Source organism: Notamacropus eugenii, chromosome 6, assembly GCF_028372415.1.
Source record: "Notamacropus eugenii isolate mMacEug1 chromosome 6, mMacEug1.pri_v2, whole genome shotgun sequence".
Taxonomy (NCBI): domain Eukaryota; kingdom Metazoa; phylum Chordata; class Mammalia; order Diprotodontia; family Macropodidae; genus Notamacropus; species Notamacropus eugenii.
Genome location: NC_092877.1, coordinates 387602521 through 387623738, shown reverse-complemented (window position 1 = coordinate 387623738; position 21218 = coordinate 387602521). Strand labels below are relative to the sequence as shown.

The 21218-nt window shown below is 58.3% G+C and overlaps 2 protein-coding genes across 8 annotated transcripts in view; one reads left to right on the top strand and one right to left on the bottom strand.

Moving 5' to 3' along the window:
• Nucleotides 1-6862, bottom strand: CYB5D2 (cytochrome b5 domain containing 2). Of its 3 annotated transcripts, none has more exons than XM_072618967.1 (3): nucleotides 5889-6862; nucleotides 3095-3281; nucleotides 1-1069 (listed from the first exon to the last, which is right to left on the bottom strand). In XM_072618967.1, exons 2-3 carry the CDS (start codon nucleotides 3208-3210, stop codon nucleotides 856-858), a joined length of 330 nt encoding a protein of 109 aa, XP_072475068.1. In that variant the 5' UTR covers nucleotides 3211-3281; nucleotides 5889-6862; the 3' UTR covers nucleotides 1-855. The 3 variants fall into 3 exon arrangements, with proteins under 3 accessions (XP_072475068.1, XP_072475067.1, XP_072475069.1); XM_072618966.1 differs by lacking the exon at nucleotides 5889-6862 and adding an exon at nucleotides 4401-5882; XM_072618968.1 differs by lacking the exon at nucleotides 5889-6862 and adding an exon at nucleotides 3426-4394.
• Nucleotides 6863-8258: 1396 nt separating this feature from the next.
• The window catches only part of ZZEF1 (zinc finger ZZ-type and EF-hand domain containing 1), a 56674-nt gene continuing 43714 nt past the window's right edge, over nucleotides 8259-21218 (top strand). For 4 of the 5 annotated variants that reach the window (XR_011969216.1, XM_072618932.1, XM_072618931.1 and 1 more), the window contains exons 1-12: nucleotides 8259-9227; nucleotides 11065-11209; nucleotides 12116-12310; nucleotides 12708-12879; nucleotides 13842-14041; nucleotides 14630-14840; nucleotides 15865-15981; nucleotides 16995-17173; nucleotides 17912-18010; nucleotides 18984-19075; nucleotides 20035-20183; nucleotides 20780-20891. Coding sequence is in view for 4 of the 5 variants with exons in the window: in XM_072618932.1 (XP_072475033.1) it covers nucleotides 8274-9227; nucleotides 11065-11209; nucleotides 12116-12310; nucleotides 12708-12879; nucleotides 13842-14041; nucleotides 14630-14840; nucleotides 15865-15981; nucleotides 16995-17173; nucleotides 17912-18010; nucleotides 18984-19075; nucleotides 20035-20183; nucleotides 20780-20891 (2625 nt within the window). In the remaining variant the exon portion in view is untranslated. Of the gene's footprint in view, nucleotides 9228-9957; nucleotides 10048-11064; nucleotides 11210-12115; nucleotides 12311-12707; nucleotides 12880-13841; nucleotides 14042-14629; nucleotides 14841-15864; nucleotides 15982-16994; nucleotides 17174-17911; nucleotides 18011-18983; nucleotides 19076-20034; nucleotides 20184-20779; nucleotides 20892-21218 lie in introns of those variants that run through there. The other variant, XM_072618933.1, reaches the window with a different exon arrangement.

The following is a 21218-nucleotide window of genomic DNA, read 5'->3' as shown; positions in this document are numbered from 1 at the left end:
TTATTTTTTAAGTATTTTATTTTTTTCCAATTATATGTAAAATTTTTAACATTCTTTAAAAATTTTGAGTCCTAAATTCCTCCCCCCAGCAGCTGGATATGTTACAGATGTGCAGTCACACCAGATATTTCCATTTTAGTCACGTTGTGAATGAAAATGGAAAAAAGAAAAAGTGAAAAACCATGCTTCCGTCTGCATTCTGTCTGCGCACCTTGGCTCTGTGTGACAGAGCTCAGCACAGTGAGCGTGGCTGGTCCTGCTGCTGAGAATGGGGGTGAAGGAGAACTGCTCAGGAATCAGTGGCTCCTCTGTCCAGACTGTAGGCCACTCTCCCCAAAAGGGCCCTCCTTAGTGCCCAGCACTGTGCTAAGCTCTAAAGCTTTCCCTGCAGGGCCCAGGAAAAGGGGTTCCTGGTCACTTTGAATTCACAGACCCTGGCCTTGCTCCCGCTCAGACCTGAGCTCTGGAGCTGGGCCCCTGAGAGCCCCCACAGACCCCCAATGCCTGGCAGTGCTGGGGGGGAGGAGGGCTGGGCCAAGGGGGAAGGCTTCCAACATCTGCCATCACCACTCCCAAGTTATTCTTTGTGGGTGAGATTGGCCTGTGCAGCCTACCCTCCCTCCAAGCCATCTTCAGATAGCTTTAGCCCTCGGAGCCCTTTCTTCCTGCTGGACAGCTGCCCCCAGAAGCCTGGCAGGGTTTAGCAGCAGGAGGCTCCCTCCTTCTGCAGCAGGATGCACCTCTCAGGAACTTCCTTTTCTTTTCTCTCTTCTTTCCTCTCTCTGCCCTTCTCTCCCTCCCTCTGTCCAGGTCAGGGCCCTCTGGATGGGGCTTCCTGATAGCGCCCCAAAGGGCTCAGTCTTGTAAGGTACAGCTGCTGGCCAGCGGTGGGCAGCCCATGTACTCCTGCAGGCTCGGGTTGTCCAAGTCTCCACGGTCATCATGGCCGGTGGGGCTTGCCTGGCCGGTGGGGGGCCCCGTGGTTCTCACACATACACATCGTGGCTTCTTCCCACCTGGCTGATACAGCTTCCTGGGGACCCCTGTCCAGTCCCTGCTTATGCCTCCACTGAGGATGGAAGAGCACACGGTTAGCCTCCTGGGGGACATGGGACTTGGTCTCCAGATGGACAGCTGAGTGAGAGGGGAAAAAAAATGCCTCTCCCAAAGAGTGGGCAGGAGGGGAGGAGATGGGCACATAGCTCTTGAACCATGGTCCACGGACCTTTTCAGTGTTTAATTAAAAAATTCACATTGAGCATCCAAAGGGTGTGTGGGATGGGGGAGGGGAGGCATGAAGTCTAAGGCCCTGGGTTTGAATCCCACCCCTGCCACATACTACCTGTGGGGACTTAGGCAAGTCCTCTTCCCTTTCTGGGCCTCAATAAAATGAGGGCCCACAGTTAACAACCTCAAGGCTGAATGTGTGAGCTCTGAGAGCTATAGAGGAAGTAGAGGCAGAGCCTAGGTGAGCACTGGTGGCTGGGGGCATGATGAGAGGGGAGAGGGAAACAGAGAGGAAACAGACACAGAGGAGACAGAGAGAGAGAGAGAGAGAGAGAGAGAGAGAGAGAGAGGAGACAGAGAGACACAGGGGAGGGAGAGACAGGAGAGATTGGTCAGCAAGGTCCACTACTGTAGAGAGGTCCTGAAGGATAAGGACAGAGAGAAGAAATTCTTGCAGCGAAGCAAGAATTAGTCAATTTAGAGGGAGTGATGAGGTCAGGAGCCAGCTTGTAAGAAACACTGAGGGATGCAGAGGAAATGGAGATGGTGAGTGGGGGGCAGTGAGTGTAGACAGCTTTTTCTAGGGAGCTGGAGAGATGAAGGGAGCTAGCCTGAGGGGGCAGACCCTCAAGCACATCTTAAGGGACCAGTGCAGAGGGAGAGGGGGCATGGAGGAGGTCAGTCGGTTGGAGAAGATGGGGGGGGGGGGTTGGCTCCCGGGACCCTTGGACAGAGGCTGGCTGTTGTGACCTGATGGAGGGATGCCAGTGAGGGCCAGGAAGCAGAGAGCTGCCTCCCAGTGCTCAATGGCTTCTCAGAAAGTATAGCTGGGGGTGTGGGGCATGGGGTTCAAGCTTCTGCAGGGAGGGGTGTATGAATCTAGAATGCATCCGGTCCTGTACCCAATGTCTCTCGTAAGGATCTGGTGTCCAAGATATGTAAATAATGAATGGAAATGGGTAAGGCCGAAAGCCCTTCCCCAAGAGATAAGGAGAATCAGCCACTGGAATGAATGTTCCCAATCACTGATCTTAAATTAAACCCCAAACAGCCCTCAGGTTTCACCTCAGACCCAGCAATTGGCAAAGGTGACAAAGGACTGGAACGGTCCCGTGTGGGCAGGGTGTGGGCCAGCAAGCACAGGGATACTTAATTGGTGAAGCTGTGGATTAATAAAATTAGTCTGAAAAAGTAATTGAGGATTATGCAGATGCCTTCCTATCCTCTGATCTAGGGATCCTGCAGTCTAGCATAAACCCCTGGGTCATGGACAAGAAAAGTGTCCCCCCCCACCCATGCCTAGAGGTTTAAGGGAGCAGGACGTCCTGACACACATAGGGTTTGCCTCTATTTGAGCCAGAGCCATGGGTGGGGAGAAGACAGGGGCCACAGGGACTGAATTCGAATCCTGCCTCTGCCATGCACTACTCCTGGGACTTGAGGTGTCACCTCACCTGCCTAGGTCTCAGTTTCCTCGTTTGTTAAATGATCTAGGAAGCTGGCCTAATAGGTATAAAGGGGCATCACAGTGCAGAGCACAGAAGTCCTGAGTTCAAATCCACCCTCAGAAATTTGCTAGCAGTGTGACCCTGAGCAAGTCACCTCACCTCATCTGTCTCAGTTTCCTCACCCCTAAAATGGGGACAGCAGGTACTTGTCAAGGTTGTTCTGAGGACTGAAGAAGATAATACTTGTAAAGCACTTAGCACAGTGCCCAGTACATAGTATTAATAATTGGAGAAAGGAAATAAGCATTTATTAAGTACCTACGATATGCCAGGCACGCTCCAAGTGCTTCACAAACATGCCCTCACTGGGTTCTCACCACAAGGGAGGGAGGGCCAGTGCCTGCTTGCTGCCAACTTACCTCTGCTTGGAGCACCAGAAGCGGCTAGGGCCACCAGAGCTCCACTCTGAGTTACACGCGGGGAAGTGCTGCCGCTGCTGCTTTTCTGTCTCCCTGGCAGCGTCTCCCTGGGCCATGGCGGCCTCAGCCAGGAGGAGCGCAGGAGTGGGGTCTCCATTCTCCTTGTAGAACCTTCCGATCAGTTTTCCTGGGGGCAACAGGTCAACATAAGCACAGCAGGGGCACCTGCAGAGCTTTGTGTCCCCAGCTTCTGAGCCAGAAGCAGCAGCTCCTTCCTACCCCAGCCTCCCTCCACCATCTGCAGGCAGTCTTCTCAATTATGGTCCCTTACTGGATTACAGGCTGTATGAGGCCAGGGACCCATCCACCTATTGCTCCTCCTCAACATTTAGAACCCTCGGGTTGGTGAAGGTTTTTTGTATGATAATTCTACAAACACCAAGTGCATCCCGTGTGGGGTCAGTGCTAGGAGACACACTTCCTGTCCTCAGGTACAGTCCAGTGGAGAGGCATATCACAGGCAAGAGTCGCCATCATACAAAATAATGCACCGCAGATGCACTGGAGGTGACAGGTGTTGGGGAGGTCCGTGGTCTTTGCCAAACCGGAGAGCGGTGGGGAGGGAAGCCTTGAGATATAAGAACTCCCAGAGAGCAGGGGCCAGCTTAAGCTTCTATTTTTATCTCCAGTACTCAATGTAGGGCTTTGCCTGTAGTAAGCACTTAATTAAAAATGAAGAAAATCTTCACTCACTCATGTGAACTGGATTTTAAAGGATGGGTGAACAGGAGGGTATTCTAGGCATCAGAAAAGTTCTGAGCAAACACCTGGAGATGGGGAATCTCAGGCAATATTTGGAAAGCATCCTGGTTTGGCCGTAGGAAACACTGCATGAAGGGGAGCAGTTGGTCACAAAGCTGGGAGGCAGCATTCTTTTCTGATGTCTGAGCAACACCTCTAGGCTTTCTGGATTAGGGTTCTGTGGCAGTCAAGTCGTGGAAACTCGCTCCTGTCTGAAATTTCTAAATGTCTCCAAAACTGTTAAAAGAATCTAAGTCCGAGCTCAGATAGCCACATACCACCTGGCCTCAGTGAAACCAACTAGCTTCAGGCTCACTCTCTGTGATGATGCATGTACTGGTGAGACAGCGTTTGTGGAGGAATGCTCCAACGGCAATCTTGCTGTGCTACCCCAGGAAATGCCCTTCTGACCTCATTATCTTTGGCTGACTACTGAAAGGTCGGTATCCCAGTGGGGGCTTATGCCCACTATAGGACTTGCCAAGCCCTTTTCAGGGCTGCTCACCTGCCTCTGATGTCCACCTGCTCCCCAGCTCTCACTTGTGGCTTCACAAAGCTGCAGCATGTGAAATGGCCACACTCCAGTAACTGACAGGCCTCAGAGCCCCTACTGAATCGGGAATGTGAGTATTTCCCTCAGCAAAATGGGTACACGAGAAGAGTCTGTTCCAATGGCCATGAAGGTGGCACAGAGCTAGGTCAGACACTGAACACACCAAGGTCATCCACTGCACTCAGAGACACCACCAGCCACCTTGACTTTTGTCCTGCCACTGGACTCTGACGACTCTCTAGCCCTGCCTCACTTCAGTCCGGAACATCATCTCACGAGGTCGCTGGTTCTCTTCAAAACGAAGGATGAATGATGAGGTCAGAAGTACAGCCCCAGAGGACACCTTCGGGCTGGGGTGGCCGCCTTCCAGAGAATTCACCTTGTGAGTACAAGCTGGGGAGGTGAGGCACTGGGGAGGGTCGTCAAAGAAAAGGAAAGCAAGACTTGCACCCCCCAGGAGCACTGAGATCCAAGGAGGGTCTCCATTTCTCTTGGGAGTGTGTCTGTCCTCCAGGAATACACCTTTGAAGAGTCACCCTGCACCCGACACAGCAGGCGTCTGATAACTCCTTACGCTGGAGGAAGATGTGGTTCTTCCCAGTTTTATCTGCCACCAGACCTCCTCCTGGCCTCTTGGTTCCCCCAGACTAGTGGGCTCAGCAGCTCCGTTACATCGTGCTGAGCTGGCCTTCATCTCCGGACCTCGTCCTGCCTTCTAAGCGCAGCCCTCATTCTGGCACGTTATTGCCAACACTTGTCTTAAGTCCTGGCCAAACTGGGAGAAACAGAACACACCCAAAAGGATGGCAGATAATAAAGGTGGGGGTGCGGGGGGGCAGAGAGTTCTGTAATAATAAATAAAAGATAAAACAAGGAGCAGTCCTTGAGCCTTGAGACCTCTGTGCATGTGAGTGTGATCTTGGTTGGGACCTTGAACAAAGGGGAGTGTTTATTTTAGTAGAGAAAATGGAGAGGGCGTGCCAGGCAGTGGAATAGAGCGGGAAAAGATGCTTAGGAAGGAGCTCATCTGTGACAGGGAATAGCAGAGGACAGCGTTTTAGAAATGCCCGCCACACCCTCAGATGGTAGAGAGCTCTGCATTTTATAGGCAGTGGAGTCAATGAAGATCTGGGGGCTGGGGCCGCCCAAGTGGGTTTGAGGGAGATTATTTTGGCAGCCAAGTAGGAGCGAACGGAAGGAGACTGGAGACAGGGAGGTCAGAAGGAAGACTGGGCAGTCCAGGAAAAAGGAAAGGCCGTTTCTTCCCTTGGTGGTCTCCAAGAATGAGCCAAAGCTGTTTTTCTCTTCCAGAACTTGATTCCTCTTCTACAAAATGACGAGGCTGGACTCCAAAGGACTCTTGGGTCCAAAAGAATGATGGGGAACAGACTAGAGACCAGGCCAAGTGAGGATCAGCTGAAGGAACTGAAGACACTTCACCTGGAGAATGGAATGCTCAAGCACATCCTCTTCTGCGGGAGAAAGGTTTTCTAAGAAACGTTTACTAAGCACCAGCTGCGGGCCAGGCTCCGTGCTCAGCTCTGAGGACACAAAGAAAGGCAAAGGGCAGCCCCTGCCCTCAAGGAGCTCACCCTCTAATGAGGGGGGACCACAAGCAAACATAACAGGCATGCTACCTACAGGATAAACAGGAAACTGATAACAGAGGGAAGGAACTGGAATGAAGAGAGGTTAGAGAAGACTTCTCGTGGAAGTCAGGAAAGTCATGGGTCAAAGCAAAGGAGAGAGAGCTCTGAGCAGGGGGGCGGCCAGAGAAACCGTCTGGAGCTAAGAGGGACGAGGGTCTTGTGCGGGGGTCGGCCAGGAGGCCGGGTCGTTGGATCAGAGCCCGCGGCAGGGTACAAGACCACTGGAAACACAGGAGGGAGTCCGGTTAGGAAGGGCATTTCGTACTTCATCCTGGAACCGATGGAAGCCACTGGAATTTCAGTGGGGTGTGGGAGGCAGGGTGCCATAGTGGCACCTGGGCCACCGGAGGATGGACTGGAGAGGCGGAGGGACTTGAGATGGGCAGGCAAACGTCTCAGCCCTGCCCCAGCAGCTACTGCTAGTGGACAGCACTCTCTAAAAGGAGAGGCAGCTACTGGGCCTGGAGTCAGGAAGACCCGAGTTCAGATCCAGTCTGACGCTGCCTAGCTGTGTGACCTTGGGCAAGTCACTTAATCCTCCGGATCACGGAGACGGCAAACCACCGACAAAACCCCACAAGCAGCGCCCCGGTCCGCAGGAGCCCGGCGCTCTGGGTGCCGCGAGCAGCCCCCTCCCCGGAGGGCCAAGGCGCCTTGTCGGGACCGATTGTGGGGGAAGGGGCTGATGCCAGCCGCGTGCTGGGCTGCACTCGGGGCTCAGGCCACCTCCAGAGCGAGAGAACGGGTGTGAAATCATCCTGGCACCCAAGACGGGCACCAGAGGGCAGGGGATAGGGATGGGAAAGGGGCACGGGTACAGCCTGCCAACAGGGTGCTCTTCTTCTTCTTCCGGCCCGCGCAGCTGCCGGTCCTGCGGTTCCGATCCGGTCCTTCCTCGCGGTCCACACCGGACTTACGGAGGGGGTTCCGCTCCCTGCACACTTCTCAGGCCCCAAGCACCCACTGGGGGGGCATCAGGCCCTCCTCCGGGCCGGTTCCGAAGGTCTCCGGGTTCTCTGGGCCTCGCAGCCGCCCTCCCAGCTCCTGTTGGACCCCTCTTGGTCCCCAGACTGTTGGGTCCCTTCCCCCCGTCCTTCCTCCGTCACTCTGGGCCGGACCTCAGAACCCTGTCGAGGTCTCTGCCTGGAGGTCCCGCTTCAGCTCCGGTCCGGTCCGACGCTGGCGGTTTGGGTCACGTTTGGGTCCGGCCGCTCGCGGGGGCAGCTCGCAGCAGCCCCGCCTCTCACGGGCCAGAGCCCGAGCTGGGTCGGAGCCCGGGGGTTCGGGGGTTCGGCCCACGTCCCACAGACCCGGGGCCCGGCTGGGGGGGGGAGGCCCGCACCTACGCACGCGTAGCGCTCCTCGTAGAAGCGCAGCCAGTCCCGCAGGGCGAGCATCTGGGAGGGCGACAGGTCGGACACGTCGTCGCGGAGCCCCCGGGCCGAGAAGTCCCCGGTGACGAAGGCGCGGGAGGCGTCTCTGCCTGCGGGGGCGGGGCGGGTCAGCGGCTGGGCTGGGGGTGGGGCGACGGGGGGAGGGGCGGGACAGGGGAGGGGCGTGTGACGGGGGGGGGGGGGGGGGGGAGGGGGGGGGACGGGGGGGGGGTGAGAGGGGGGGCGTGTGACGGGGGAGGGGCGGGACGGGGGAGGGGCGTGTGACGGGAGGGGGGGTGTGACGGGGGGGGTGAGGGGGGGGGCGTGTGACGGGAGGGGGGGTGTGACGGGGGGGGGGTGAGAGGGGGGGGCGTGTGATGGGGGGGTGTGACGGGGGAGGGGTTGGACGGGGGGGGGGGTGAGAGGGAGAGGGGCGTGTGACGGGGGGGGGGTGTGTGACGGGGGGGGGGGGGGTGAGAGGGGGGGGGCGTGTGATGGGGGGTGTGATGGGGGAGGGGCGTGTGACGGGAAGGGGGGGTGACGGGGGGGAGGGGGTGGGGGGTGATGGTGAGGTGACAGGGGGAGGGGCGGGACGGGGGGGGGGGGGGAGGTGATGGGGGGGTGAGAGGCGGAGGGGACGGGGGGAGGGGGGTGTGACCAGGGGGGGGGAAGTGATGGGGGGGTGACAGGGGGAGGGGCGGGTGTGTGTGTGTGTGTGTGTGTGTGTGTGTGTGTGTGTGTGTGTGTGTGTGTGTGTGTGATAGGGGAGGGGTGACCGGCAGTGAGAGGGGGCGGTGACCAGGATGGGGAAGGGTCACCGGGCCCCCACCCCCCACCCCGCCGCCCGGGGTGGCCGGGGCGCGCCCATCACCCCCGCCCCCGCTCCTGGAGCGCACCCGCCAGGCTTCCGTAGGCGCGGCCACGCGCGTAGTGGGCTCGCCCGGGAGCCACGTCGAACACGCGGCCCAGCAGTGCCAGGTAGAGGCCGGGCTCGGCCGCGCCCCCGCGGTACTGGGCCAGCTCAGAGGGCCGGAGCAGCCTGGGCCTTGCCGCAGCTTCCCGGCCGCCCATCAGCCAGGCCGCCACCGCCGCCGCGGCCACCGCGGCCACGGCCAGGGCAGCGACCAGGCCCGGCCGCGGCCCCGCGCCATCGCCCACGCGCCTCCTCTTCCTCTGCATCGGGGTCCGCGCCCGGCCACCGCCCCTCACAAAGATGGCGGCCGTGGGTGTGTCCTTCCGGGCGGCCCAGGGGGCGGGGCGGCGGCGCTGGACGGCCCGGAAGCCGGAAGAGGCCGCCGGAAGCGGGCGCCGGAAGCGGGCGCGCCCCGCCCCGCGCCGCGTCTGCGTCTGCGCCTGCGCCGGCTCCAGTGAGGCCGGCCCGGCCCCAGGGTCAGTCGCTGCGGGCCATGGGGAACGTTCCGAGCGCCAGCAGCGACGACGAGGAACTCGAGGCCGGGGGCGGCGGCGGCGGAGCCACCCCGGGGGCCGGGCAGGGGGTGGCGGGGCCCGACGGCTCGGGCTTGCGCCCCGCTCCCTCGGCCGGCGGCCTGCCCGGGGCCGCGACGCTGCTGGAGCCCGGCGCCCTGCGGCAGGCCGCCCGCCTCGGCCCCGGCGCCGCGCCCCCCTCGGAGCCGCCCGACGCCTCGGACCGGCCGGTGCTGCTGCGCTGGCTCGAGGAGCGATGGGCCCGCGGCGAGGCCGTGGTCAGCCTGGACCAGCTGTGCGAGGCGCTGGAGGAGCTGGGCGCGGGCGAGGAGGTGAGCGGGGCGGGGGGGGGGGGCAGGAGGGGGGCGGGGGGGGCAGCAGCGGGGCGGGGGGGGGGGGGGCAGCAGCGGGGCGGGGGGGGGCAGCAGCGGGGCTCGGCCCCGCAGGTGCCGCCGGAGGGCTCCTCCCCCGCCTGGCGAGGCTGCGGAGGCTCCGTGGTGCGGGGCCGGCCTGGAGGGCGTGCCCAGAGGCGCGGGTCGGGTCGGGTCGGGTCGGGTCGGAGTCCAGGTCACCCGGGAGGCGCTTGTCGGGCCCGCCCTTAGGGCGCGGGGCTGTGGCTGAGAGCAAGGCCCCGCCCGGCCCGGCCGTCCCGCACCCGGCCCTGCGGGGCTTCGCCCCCCTTTGCGTCCTTCTTTTAATCGTCCTTTACTTACTTTCCGCAGTCACTTCCGGGTGGCTCAGGCTTGGCCCCCCTCCCCCTTCCCTCGCACCCCCCGCAGCCGCAGTCTTGTGCGGGTCCTCCACACGCCCCGTCACACCCACTCCCACGCAGTCACGTGTCCGGGGCCAAAGGAGCGGGAGGACACGGGAGACGTGGGGGGGCCGTGTCCTGCGGGCCCCGGGGATTCTGGGGGTCCTGGCGCTGCCTGCCCAGCCTCGGATCCCGCGCGGCCCGTGGGGAGGCCCTCGGGCGATCTGGGCCCTGGTTTCGTCTCCTGGGCCCTGGCTCCGTTCGGGTTCGGTCCGGCCCTGCTCTCGCCCTTCTCCTGCTTGTTTCTCCGTTGAAGAAGGCTCTGACCCCCTGAAGGCGCCCCCAGAGCTGCCGCCCGGGGAGGCAGACTCCCCTTCAGGGCCTTTGCGTGTCCAGCTTGGGTAGGGGCAGCCGGGAAGCGGACACGTCCGTGCTGGCCGGCCGGCGGTGCCCACCCGGCTTGGCCAGCGGCGGGGGTGGGGGTGGGGTGAGGAGGACCGCGGCCGGCGCCCCCTGCCCCTGCCCTGGGCTCCCTCTGCCCAGCTCAGGGCCGCCTGAGGGTGTTCACGGGCGGGGGTGCCTTACGACTGCCCTGGAAGGAGCAGAGATAGGCAGAGGTCCGGGAAGGCTGGCACAGGTGTGCCCGGGCAGGGCTCAGAGCCTGCCCTGCTCCTTATCAGGGGGTGGAGGAACAGCTTCCGCGGCGTGGCTTTGTCTCCCTCAGCCCTTGTTTGCTGGGGAGGACACTTGGAAAGGAATTAACGGGGAAACAAAGGGTATTGGCAAAAGTGAGATGAGGTTAAAAAGAACCCCAACGCAAAAATTGAGGGGGCCTCTGGGGAGGAAGGGTGTATGTGACAAGTACAGAAGGGCATTTCCTTGGGGGGGTCTGAGAAAGGCTCGATTATGGCCCCTGAAAACTTGGGGGGACTGGCTCGCATTTGGGACAAAGAGGAAGAGTGCGCTGGAGTCAGGAAGTGCCGAGTTCTAAACCAGCCCTCAGACACCTAGGAGCTGGTGACCCTGGGCAAGTCACTTCACTTCTGAGCCTCAGTGACCTTGTCTGAAGGGTGAGATTTGTGAGAGCATTCACCCACTGCACAGGCTCGGCTCTCTGACTGTCTGCCAGCCTCTGCGAAGGGTGTGCAGACCACAAAGAAGCCCCATCTCTATCTCTCTCTCCCTTGCCACCCCCTAAGGCCACCCTCAAGTCAGATGCTTATTTCCTGCCTCCCACTTGGGGACATGTTGCAAAAGGCACGTTCTGTGGTGGGCTTCCCAAGCTGGGGGGACAGATGCGTCAACATCCGACCCTTTGGGCTCTTGAGGCATGGAGGCTGCAGGAGGCCTGGCCCCAGCTCGGTGAAGGGGTTTGTGTTTCCCTGCTCACTCAGCCAAGTCTTCTGTCTGTCTGGTAGATCTATGCACATTTTGACATCGAGTGGAAGAGCACAGTGGATGTGGAGAAGATGCTGGAGACTCTGAAGAGCTCCCGGGGCACCAGCCTTCATGGGGAGCTGAGTTACGTCACCAGGAAGCTCCAGGCCTGCTCCCTGGTTCCTGGTGAGGCACACTCAGCACTTGCCAGGGCTGGCACAGGGGAACTTTGCTGGGCCTGATGAGACTGACTGGCTCCAGACCTTACCTCTGGAAGCCGAACTTCATTCTCCCTCCATCCCTGTGCTCTAGAAGGGATGAGCCACTGGGCTGTGCCGCTTCCAGCTGGAGCGCGAGAGCAGGCTGCCTCTTCCCTGGGGAACCCACTGCCTCTAACGGAGTCCCTTCTGCTTGGGGCCATTCTCAGGTCCCGGGTCCTCCCCTTGGGGTTTCTGTGAGGCGTTTCCCCTGCCCTCCCACCATAGTCATCCATGCCAAGGGGCCTGCTTACACAATTGGCCTTTGAATACGTTTTGCCAGTGGTCCCTGTGGCCAGGAGGACCATTCCCCATCCAAGCCAAGGGGAGTCCTTTAGGGTGGCTGGGCTGGAGAGGGCGGGGTTTCAGGCCTTGAGGTTTTTCTGGGGCTCTCTGAGAAGCCCAGCTCCTTTGGTTTATTTCTAACAACGTTGGGCTAACGCTTTGAGGCATAAAAGGTACTTTGTGTATATTCATGGGGCAGCTGGACGGTTCAGTGGGTAGAGCACCAGGGTTGGAACCAGTAAGACCTGAGTTCAGATCCACACCAGACACAAATTGTGTGGCCCTGGGCAAGTCACTTCACTCTGTTCACCTCAGTTTCCTCATCTGTAAAACGAACTGGAGAAGGAGATGGCAAAGCACTGCAGTGTCTGTGCCGGGGAAGCCCCAGGCAGGCTCACAAAGAGTTGGACCTGCCTGAAATGACTCAGAGAGTATCTCCCAACAACCAGGTGGGGGGGTAGGGATGGATGAGAAAACTGACTGGAGAGGCCGGCGGCCTTGCCAGGCCACAGAGCGAGGAAGTGTCCGAGGGTCCCTCTGTTCTTTGTAGGCTTCATCGACATCTTCTCCGAATCCAAGGAGAGCCTGGGGGCCCACTCGGCCATGATCTTGCGATTCCTTCACCAGAAACGAGTTGCCAGCCTGGCGCTTCCTTACCCGCTCTTGGATTACTGCCACACCATGTGTGCCATGAGATCATCTGTGCTGAGAGAGTCTCTGGATCATCTGGTGCAGAAGGACAAGGGTGAGGGTCTGCCTGCTGCCCAGCCTCCTGAGGCGGAGGCTGGGGCTAGAGGGGGAAGGGTGCTGCCCTTACCCTCATTTTGCAGGTCACACGGCCAGTCCTTGCCTGAGGCTGGATTAGAACATGGGTCTTCTTGACTCCAGGCCTGGCGCTCTGTGCTGTGGCACCCTCCTTGCCACCTCTCAGTTTGGGGAAGGCAATTGTGGGAGATAAAAGCTTGAACGCTGGTTGGAGGGCATAGGATGCCAGCCTGCTGTATTTCAGAGGAGCCCAAGCTGCATGGGGTCCAGAATATTCTGACCCAGGAGAGGAGGGTCTGGGAGCAGGGGCTCGGGGCCGCCCTGGGAAAGGCCCAGAGGCTGGGTGTTTGTGGGAAGAGCCAAGATTCCCTTTGCAGAGGGCCCTGGAGAACTAAACAGCAGCCAGGAGTCAGAGGAGCTCAAAGCCATCGCCAAGTGCTACACGTACATCGAGACATCGTCCAACTCTGCCGACATCGACAAGATGACCAATGGAGAAACGTCATCTTACTGGCAGTCTGATGGCAGCGCCCGTTCCCACTGGATTCGGTGAGTGAAGCGTCTGGAGGTAGAGCATTGTGGGGTGGCTGGACCCCCAAGGCCTGGGTTTCCCGGTGCACTAGGCAGGGCAATGGGAGCCCTCATGGAGTGAGGGTGAGTTTGGCTGCCTTGTCCTTCAGAGCTGTCAGCCTTGGTCTCTCCCAGGAACCCCCCAGGTTAACTTAGACCTAGGTCGCCCCTTGTGGGGCATTGGGAGGCTGAGGACCTGTGTTGGAATGCTTGTGTCACCAATTCCTTCTCTGCCCGCTTCTGACAGCTGGCTCCAGGTTGGGAGAACAGGGCTCCTCTGATGTACTGTGGGGGCTCTAGCTAGATCCCAATCTGCCTTCCCATCCCTTCTGGCCCCAGCCCTGCTCTGATGCACTTAACAGGCCTTCTGATAGGAAGAAAGCTAGAACCCCGGAGCCTTGCCATATCCCACGTGGCTCTCCCCAGGCCCTGAAGGTCCTGGCCAGCGTGCTCAGTCATCTTAAGCTGACTGACCTCTCCCTGGTGCCTAGTTCCAGCTGCTGTCTTCCTCCTTCTGCAGCTGAAGAAAGGGGGCCCCAAGGTTGGCCATCTCCCTTTGCATCCAACCAGGAAGAGCCCCAACATAGTGGGTTCTGGAGATGTCACTCTGGAGTGGCAGGTGACCCAGGGAAGGCCCCCACCTTGGAGGAGCAGCTTTTAGTGCATTGGGTGGACACAGTGTCTCCCCCCACCACCACACCCACACACACACATGTGCACACAGATACACACCACGTATTACCAACATCTCTGCAGATTACAGGTGAAGCCATGATGCATCATGTTAAGTCAACTTCCGCTATAAAAGCACACAGGGCTTGTCCAAAGGTTTAACAGAGTTTAACATCTGCGGGCAGTCATGTGGGGCCTCTTGTGGAAGGTGTGGTGGGAGGTGGCCTGGTCTCTGTGGCCTTCTCAAGCGCCTCGTGTCTCCCTCACAGCTTAAAGATGAAGCCGGACGTGGTCCTCAGGCACTTGTCCATTGCCGTGGCAGCAAGTGACCAGAGCTACATGCCACAGCAGGTCACGGTGGCAGTGGGGAGGAGCGCTGGCAATCTCCAGGAGGTCCGAGATGTTCACATCCCCAGTAATGTCACAGGCTATGTGACGCTGCTGGAAAACGCTAACATCAGTCAGCTGTGTGAGTCTGCTGGGCCATGACTGGGGACTGTGGTGTCTGGAGGTTGTAGGGAGGAGCAGCTGAGGTGGGGCCACTTGGCAGAGTTCTTAGACATCTTCTCAAGAGGGCTTTGAGAATGACAGGTTTAAGACATGCTTAGCACATCCCCTCTGTCGCCCGTGTGCACTTGGGGACCTCTGTGACCACTTCCAGGAAGGAGTGGTACCCTCAGCCTCACTGTGCACTCATCCATGACCCCGCGACAGCATACAGCTCGCTGGTGGCTACTCCTCATCCTGAGTCTTGACTGTGCTCGAGCCTCCGGAATATTGTCTGGGGAGTGTTATCTTCACTTCTCTGGGGCTTTGTAGGAGACCGGGGATAGGCTTTGAAAGTGCCTCTCAGCTCAGGCCAGCTTCCTTTAGCAGAATTCTGTCATGGCTCGGGGGGGTCAGCAGAACTGGGTCCCCTGGGCCCAGGGAAGGCCTCTCCAGGCCCCAGCTGTGCATGCTCATTGCCCAGAGGCAGTTCCTCTACTCCCTCCCCCTTCCCCATTCCATGTGGGGAAGCGTTGACCCTGCTCCTGGGTGTGTTTTTTGACCTTGGCAGATGTCCAGATTAATGTGAAGCGTTGTCTCAGCGATGGCTGCGATACCAGGATCCACGGGCTCAGGGCTGTGGGCTTCCAGAGAGTGCGCAGAGGTGGCGTCTCAGTGTCAGATGCTTCTGCCATCTGGTACTGGTCCCTCCTGACGTCCCTGGTGACCGCCTCCATGGAGACAAGCCCAGTGTTCGTCCAGACGATTCTGCAGAACACGCAGTGAGTGCCTTCTGGGCTAGGCTCTCGGTGTCGCCTTCCCCTGCCCGCCTGCTCTTTACTCAGTGTGCATTGGGAGGGAATGGAGACTGTCCATTGGGAGAAGAAGGGCTTGTGCCTGGGGCTAGGCAGTGGCAGTCATTCGGGACCAAAGTAAAGCATCAGCCTAGCCCCCGAGGTGTGCACGTCCTGTAATCATGGATGGGGTCTCGTGATCTCACTGATGCAGCATCCCTGTCAGTCACCTGGAGTCTTAAAGAGATGAGGTGAGAGAGGCCAGAAGCAAGCTTCGGTCTTCCTGGCCCTGGACGGTCTGCAGGCCGCCTGCTGCTCCTTGCCACCTAACTTTCCCCAAGACTCCTAGCATCTTGGGAAATTCCTTTTAGCCCCTTTTACCAGTGAGTGGCTGTGGCTTTTCTGTCCATAGTGGGAATACTCTGGAGCCTGGCAGGCTTGGACTTTTTGGGGTGTGCACCCTCATGAAGGCAGGAATGCACATTGAATCCAGAGGCGGAAGGGGTCTCTGGGAGCTGGGGTTGCCCAGACTCTCTAGGGTGATGGAGCGGCCACAAGTGGCGCCTGCTCCATCAACAGGGTTATGTTCAGCTGGGCAGGATGTGGATCATCAAGGCGAGGCCCAAGGAGTCAATGCCATTCACGGCTCAGTCAAAGAAACAGGGCAGGGATGCCACAGGGGATGTGCAATCTGGCTGGGGTCACTAGTTGAGTACCTGCATGTAGGAAGGGAGGAGGCAGAGAAGATCTTGCGGCATTCTCTGGACAGACATTGTTGAATCTTCAGTCCTGGGGTCGGGAGGACTAAGGTGCATTATGCTGAAGCATCCTCAGATGTCTGGTGTGGTCAGTGGCAGTGTTCTGGTCACTCTGGTCCACTGCAGCTTGACCACACTGAGCTTTTGTAATGAAGAGCTCTGAGAGTAGAAAGCAGCCTTGTGGGCAGAGGAGGGCTGGGGCTCGCTTGCGGCAGTGAGCCGCCTCACTCCCTCAGCCTGCCTTCTCTGTCTAGGAAAGCCCTGCAGCACATGCCTCCGCTGTCTCTCTCACCGGCGTCGACTGACGGGGCCAGCTTCCTGTCTCCCAGCGTCCTGGGTGAGGTGGACGGCTTCCTGGTGAGGATAACCAGGTAGGTGCTTCCTCAGCTCCTTCCCATCCCGCCCCTGGCACATGGCATGGGGGAGCCAGAGTTATTGTCGAACCAATTTGTCATTTCTTGTGCTTTTCCAAGTAACATTCCTGGAGAACACAGGGGCCCCTCTCGATTAGCGGGATGGCGACAGGTATCACCTCAGCCAGTGTGTCTGCATATCCTCAGCACATCCCAGAGTTGTATTCTGGCATGTCATTGATTTGGCTTCAAGTGAAGAAGCCATCTTGGGGAGGGAATGACTGCCCAGGGCAGGAGGGAGGCCTGATGACTGTGCCAATGAGCTTCTGACCTTTTGATCCAGTCTGGCATATGCTGGATGGTGAGCGCTGGCTCCCAGATGCAAGGAGAGGAGCCGTTTCATACAGAAGCTGGCCTGTGGCTCCCCGTTGAAGGAATCCCTCCCTCTCTGTGACCTTTGCTAGCAGGAAACGCTGCTTTCTGATCCTCAGGCATGCTGGGTAGTAGCCTGAATGTGAGGGTGGAATCCCATGTCTGTGACCTTTTCCTCTGATTAAGTGCCCCGCTCCTGTCTCCAGACCAGCCCACAGGGGAGTTGGTTCCTTGGTCTTTCTCTCCCTATCTCTTGTCAGAGCCCCCTGCCCTGCATCTCTGACCATACTGCTCCTTTCCTAGCTGACCCTCCTGCCTTCCTGCCCACCCTCCTCTCCCTCCCATTACTCTCTGCACTCATTTTATGTCAGATCCCCACAATAGTGGAGGGAGTCTGAGGTCAGGTGGCGTTCCTCCCACAAGAAGATCCTTTGTGGGCTTCAGTTCATATGAAATTCAGTCTTTGGTGAAAATTCTTAGTGGATTTGAGGTGTTTGCTCTGGGGATTATGGGTTCCCCCTGCCAGGGGGCCAAGGGCTTTGGCGGCCATCTCTGTCATCTTTTGCACACTGACCCCTAGCTCTGAGTGACGGCTACCGCTTTTCCCCAATCAGCATCTAAAAAAATGGAGCCCTGACCCCTTCCCTCTTGATTTGTAGTTGCTTGGCTAACCCAGAGGTGGAGTTGACCCTGCTGGCCTTTGCTCTGGCCAGAGGCAGCATCGCCAAAGTGCTCAGCTCTCTGTGTGCTATCACTGATCATTTGGATACACCCTACCAGGCATCGGCCCTGATTTCTTCAATGGCCACTGTGCGACAGAATCTGCTTTATAAATATGGTAAATATTCCAACTGGTAGTTCTCTGACTTTCCCTGGAAGCCTGTGTTCTCAGAAATAGGCCCTCTTCTGTGAAGGTGCCAGGAGACATGTGGTCTTCCCAACGTCACCATTTCTACGGGCAGGGGCCTCATATACCTTGTGGAAGGTGACCCTTCCATGAAGGCCGGCCAGACCCTCCGAGAACAAAATTGGCCTGGGCAAGCTGTGCCCAGCATTTCACCTGTCCAGGGGGAGGTGAACTGGCTTAAAGCTTCCCACTGGGCGGCAGGTTCCACCTTCTGGACCTCCCCTTTGTGCTGGCCTCACTGGGCTGCCCTCTTCACCAAGAGCAGGATTTCCATAACCTGGATGAATAATTTATTGGTGCTTACTGAGTAACAGTAAAGCCCAGGCATCAGTCATTGCCTCCCTCAAGTAGGGGGTACCAGGGCTTCAGTCTGGCAGAGGATGTGCTGCATGCCTAGCTGACCTCTCAGTAGCCACTCTGTTTGCACACCTGCCTTGAAGACCCCTGGGGATCTGCTTCTTTTCTGTAGCCTTCGGGAGCCTCAGCTCTAGCCCCTTCTGGCAGCCTCTCCTTGTGCCACCAGCAATGTCTGTGGGCCAGAATCAGGGGAAAGAGTCCAGCTTTTGTTGTGATTACTCTCTTAAGTTTAAATGAATTTGTAGTTGTTGGCACGTCATACCATCTACCCACTTAGCTGGTGGATATGACCATATTCTCTCTGCTCGTCAGGCAGGATTCTGCAACCAAGTCTTCAGGCATGCGACGTCAAAGGGAAAGAAGACAGGTCAGGGCCAGAAAACCTTCTGGCTGAGCCATGGACTGGAGATGGTGAGTAGTGGGATGGATGCCAGAACTGTCTCCAGGAGAAAGCCCCTGACTTCTTGTTCTGTCCCCCATTTGTGTCCTTGTCCTCTGAGGACTCTTTGCAAAGTGCCTGAAATAAAGAATTGCTGGCGGTCCAGGAGATCATCCAGGCCAGCCCCCCCAGAAATGGAGGCCCAACTCTGACGTACCCCACAGCTTCTGGGTCAGCTCTCCTTGTCCCCTCCCCTCCAAGTCACACAGGGCTCCCAGAGCTGAACCTGGAGTTGTGCCACAGGGGCCCAGGGAGGCTAGGGTCTTGTAACCTCATCCAGCTCTCCCATTCTCCTGCACAGACAAGGCCCTTTGGATGATGGGCTGGACTCAACAGTCTCTCGAGTGTGTCCTTTTGAGCAGAAACCAGGGCTGAGTGTAGAGACCTGCTGGCGTTGCTCCAGGAAGCTCCACTTGAACCCCTTCCTCTTTCGTTGGCCATGTCTTGTGTCTCCAGGCACAGGGGCTGAGGTCTGGAGGGTGCAAAGTCAGATGGCCTCTATCTAGTCCAGCTTTGCCTGTGGTCCACTGGGTGGCCCTGGACCAGTACCTGAGGCTCTGTGCTAGACCCTCCCTCCGTTAACCACCCTTGGCTCAGTAAAGGCAGAGACATTAGTCTGTCAGGAAGGGTGGTTCAGAGGAGCATTTGGAGAAGCTAGCCACATTGAGTCTGGAGAAGAGAAGTCTCAACCAAGGACTTGGGGGACATGATACTCCCATCGTGGAGAGAAGGGTCTAGAACCACCCTGCTGGGCCCACCTGGTGCCATGGTGCTTGAGGGTGGTGGTGGCAGTCGTGGCAGCAGCAGCTCCCGCACTCGCTGAGAGTCATGCCTCAGGGAGCAGGGGTGGGGATGGTTGGTTCAGGGAGTCTGACTCCACCGATCAGGGGCCTCCCTGTCAGAGCCGCTCTTGGTGCCGAGAGCTCAGTTGGATTATCTCGTCAGGTTTTCTCACAGAGACGGGCAAGACCAGAGCGAGCATCATTTTCTCCACGGGCACAGAGGCGCTCTTCCAGGTCACGCAGCTAAGGATCAAGGTAGTTTCTCCTGGGGATCAGCCCTTGCCTTCAGGTGCACAGGGCATGTCTGAATTGGACTTCAGAAATGAGCCAGCTTCCACGGCCCCTGCTCGGGCTCAGGGATCCCTTGGGTAGTGCCATCTGTCACCAAGCTGGCAGCCTCAGCTCCTGTGGCAGGGTCCTGAGAAGCAGGGGTCATGGCTTATGCCTTGGGCCTTTGTGCTTTTCCCAGGAATGTGGGATTGGTGTCCCTGTTATGCTTTGGCCAGTGGTCATTGGGTATGAAAGTTTGTTGTCCAAGACAGGAGATAAACCTGTTCTTCTGTTCCAACCTCGGGAAGGGGAGGACAGAGGGACGAGTCCTGAGACTTTTCTCTTGTCAGAGGGGTGAACAGGTGTGACCAGCTGGTCCTTGACAAGACCAGGCTCAGAACGGCAGCATTTGCTTGGGTTTCTTCTGTGAGTTCCTCTCCCGTTGGGGAAGTCACAGCCCTTCTCTGTGGCCTCTCTGGGGAGGTTGTGGTGGTGGCAGTGGGCCGAGGGTCTGAGTCTTGGGCATTTCCTGCTGGAGCTTTCCTCTGCCCAGGAAAGCAGGAATCCACTCCAGGCATAACTTGGGTATAGCTTGCATCCACATAAAGGACACACTATCATCCTCATAGCTAGTGTTTATTTACCGAGTACCACTTCATACAGATGAGCAAACTGAGGCAGGCAGAGGTTCTGAAGTGCCTGACCCAGGGTCACCCAGCTAGGAGGTGCCTGGAGCTGGGCTGGAGATCAGGTCCCTGGCTGCCTGACCAGCCCATTCTTGGCAACAAGTTTAAGTACCTTGAGGCTAGGCTTATCACAGTGCCTGGCTTACCACAGAGGGGACACAGTGGCTCTCTCTAGATGGAGGGAAGCTGGGGGAAGGATGCAGCTCCAGTTCCGTCACTTCTGAAGGCCTTTAGGAATGGCATTTTGTGCCTTCCCAGGTGCGCCGAGGGGACATTGGGGCCCAGTGCGGCCTGGTGTTTGCCTATAACTCTAACTCGGAGAAGTTCCATGCCGAGGAGCATTTCAAGAGGTTTGAGAAGTACGACACGTGGAAACTGCGGGAATTGAGACACTTCTTAAAAAGTAGGTAAGGAGGCGTTCAACACTGCATGCCCCAAGAGGCCCTGCCAAGCCAGTTTGTAGCGGCTCAAGGCTCCCATGGGGCTCAGCTATCCTTTCACGGCTCCCTGATGTGCAGCTTTGGGCCTCCCTTTGGAGGCAGGTGTTTTCCGCCCTTTCCTGGCATCCTGGCAATTGGGGTGCCTATCTGTGTGCCAAGGTGCACATCAAGGGGATACTGATGACAATGAGATGTGACAGTCCCCTACACAGCACCCTGATTGTGCTCAGTAGTGGGAGGGACCCTGGATCATTGTGGGGGGGGGGGGGGGGATTGGAACCTTGAATGCCACCCTGCCCGCTGGGAGGATCCTTCCAACTTGGTGCTTTCCTGATGTGAATTGGCCCCTTCCTAGTTATCTGAGGGTCCAGGTGGTTTTCCTCCTGAGTCCTGCCCTGGGGCAGCCTCATTCCTGAGCAACCTCTGAAAGGGTCTGCGGGTAAGGGGCAAACGGCCAAGCATCCAGCCCTGAGCCCACCGGCTCATCCTCCTTTAGCCCAGAGGTGCGCCCGCAACATCAGCAGAACTTAGGAAAGCATCTTGTGTTTCTGTGGCTTTCCCAGGGTGGGCAGCTCCTCTGCAGACCTTGGGGAGGACGAGCCAGCCGGCTGGTTTGAAGCCGAGGAGGACTGGGATGAGGTGGACGTGAAAATGAATCAGTGCCGGGTGGCCAAGGTCAGAGTGGAGGGGTGCCATAGTGAGGGCAGTGAGGGAAGGCACTTGTTCCTTGGAGGTCTGACTCATCTTGGGTCATTCCCATTGAGTGGGATCACGGGGGTTGGGGGCGGTGGTCTCCCAGTGCTTCATCGCCAGCCTCAAGCAGGTCAGTCTGGTCTTGTCCTCAAGGCTGTGAGAAGGAGAACTTCTCTTTGTGAATGCGGGCCAGACTCAACACAGGCTCCCATGGGCAGGCAGATCCATGAGAGCCTGGGGCTGACCCACTCTGAGGACATCTAGAGGGAGCCGTGGGGGATGAGTCCCTGGTTCTCTCTGATCCTCAGT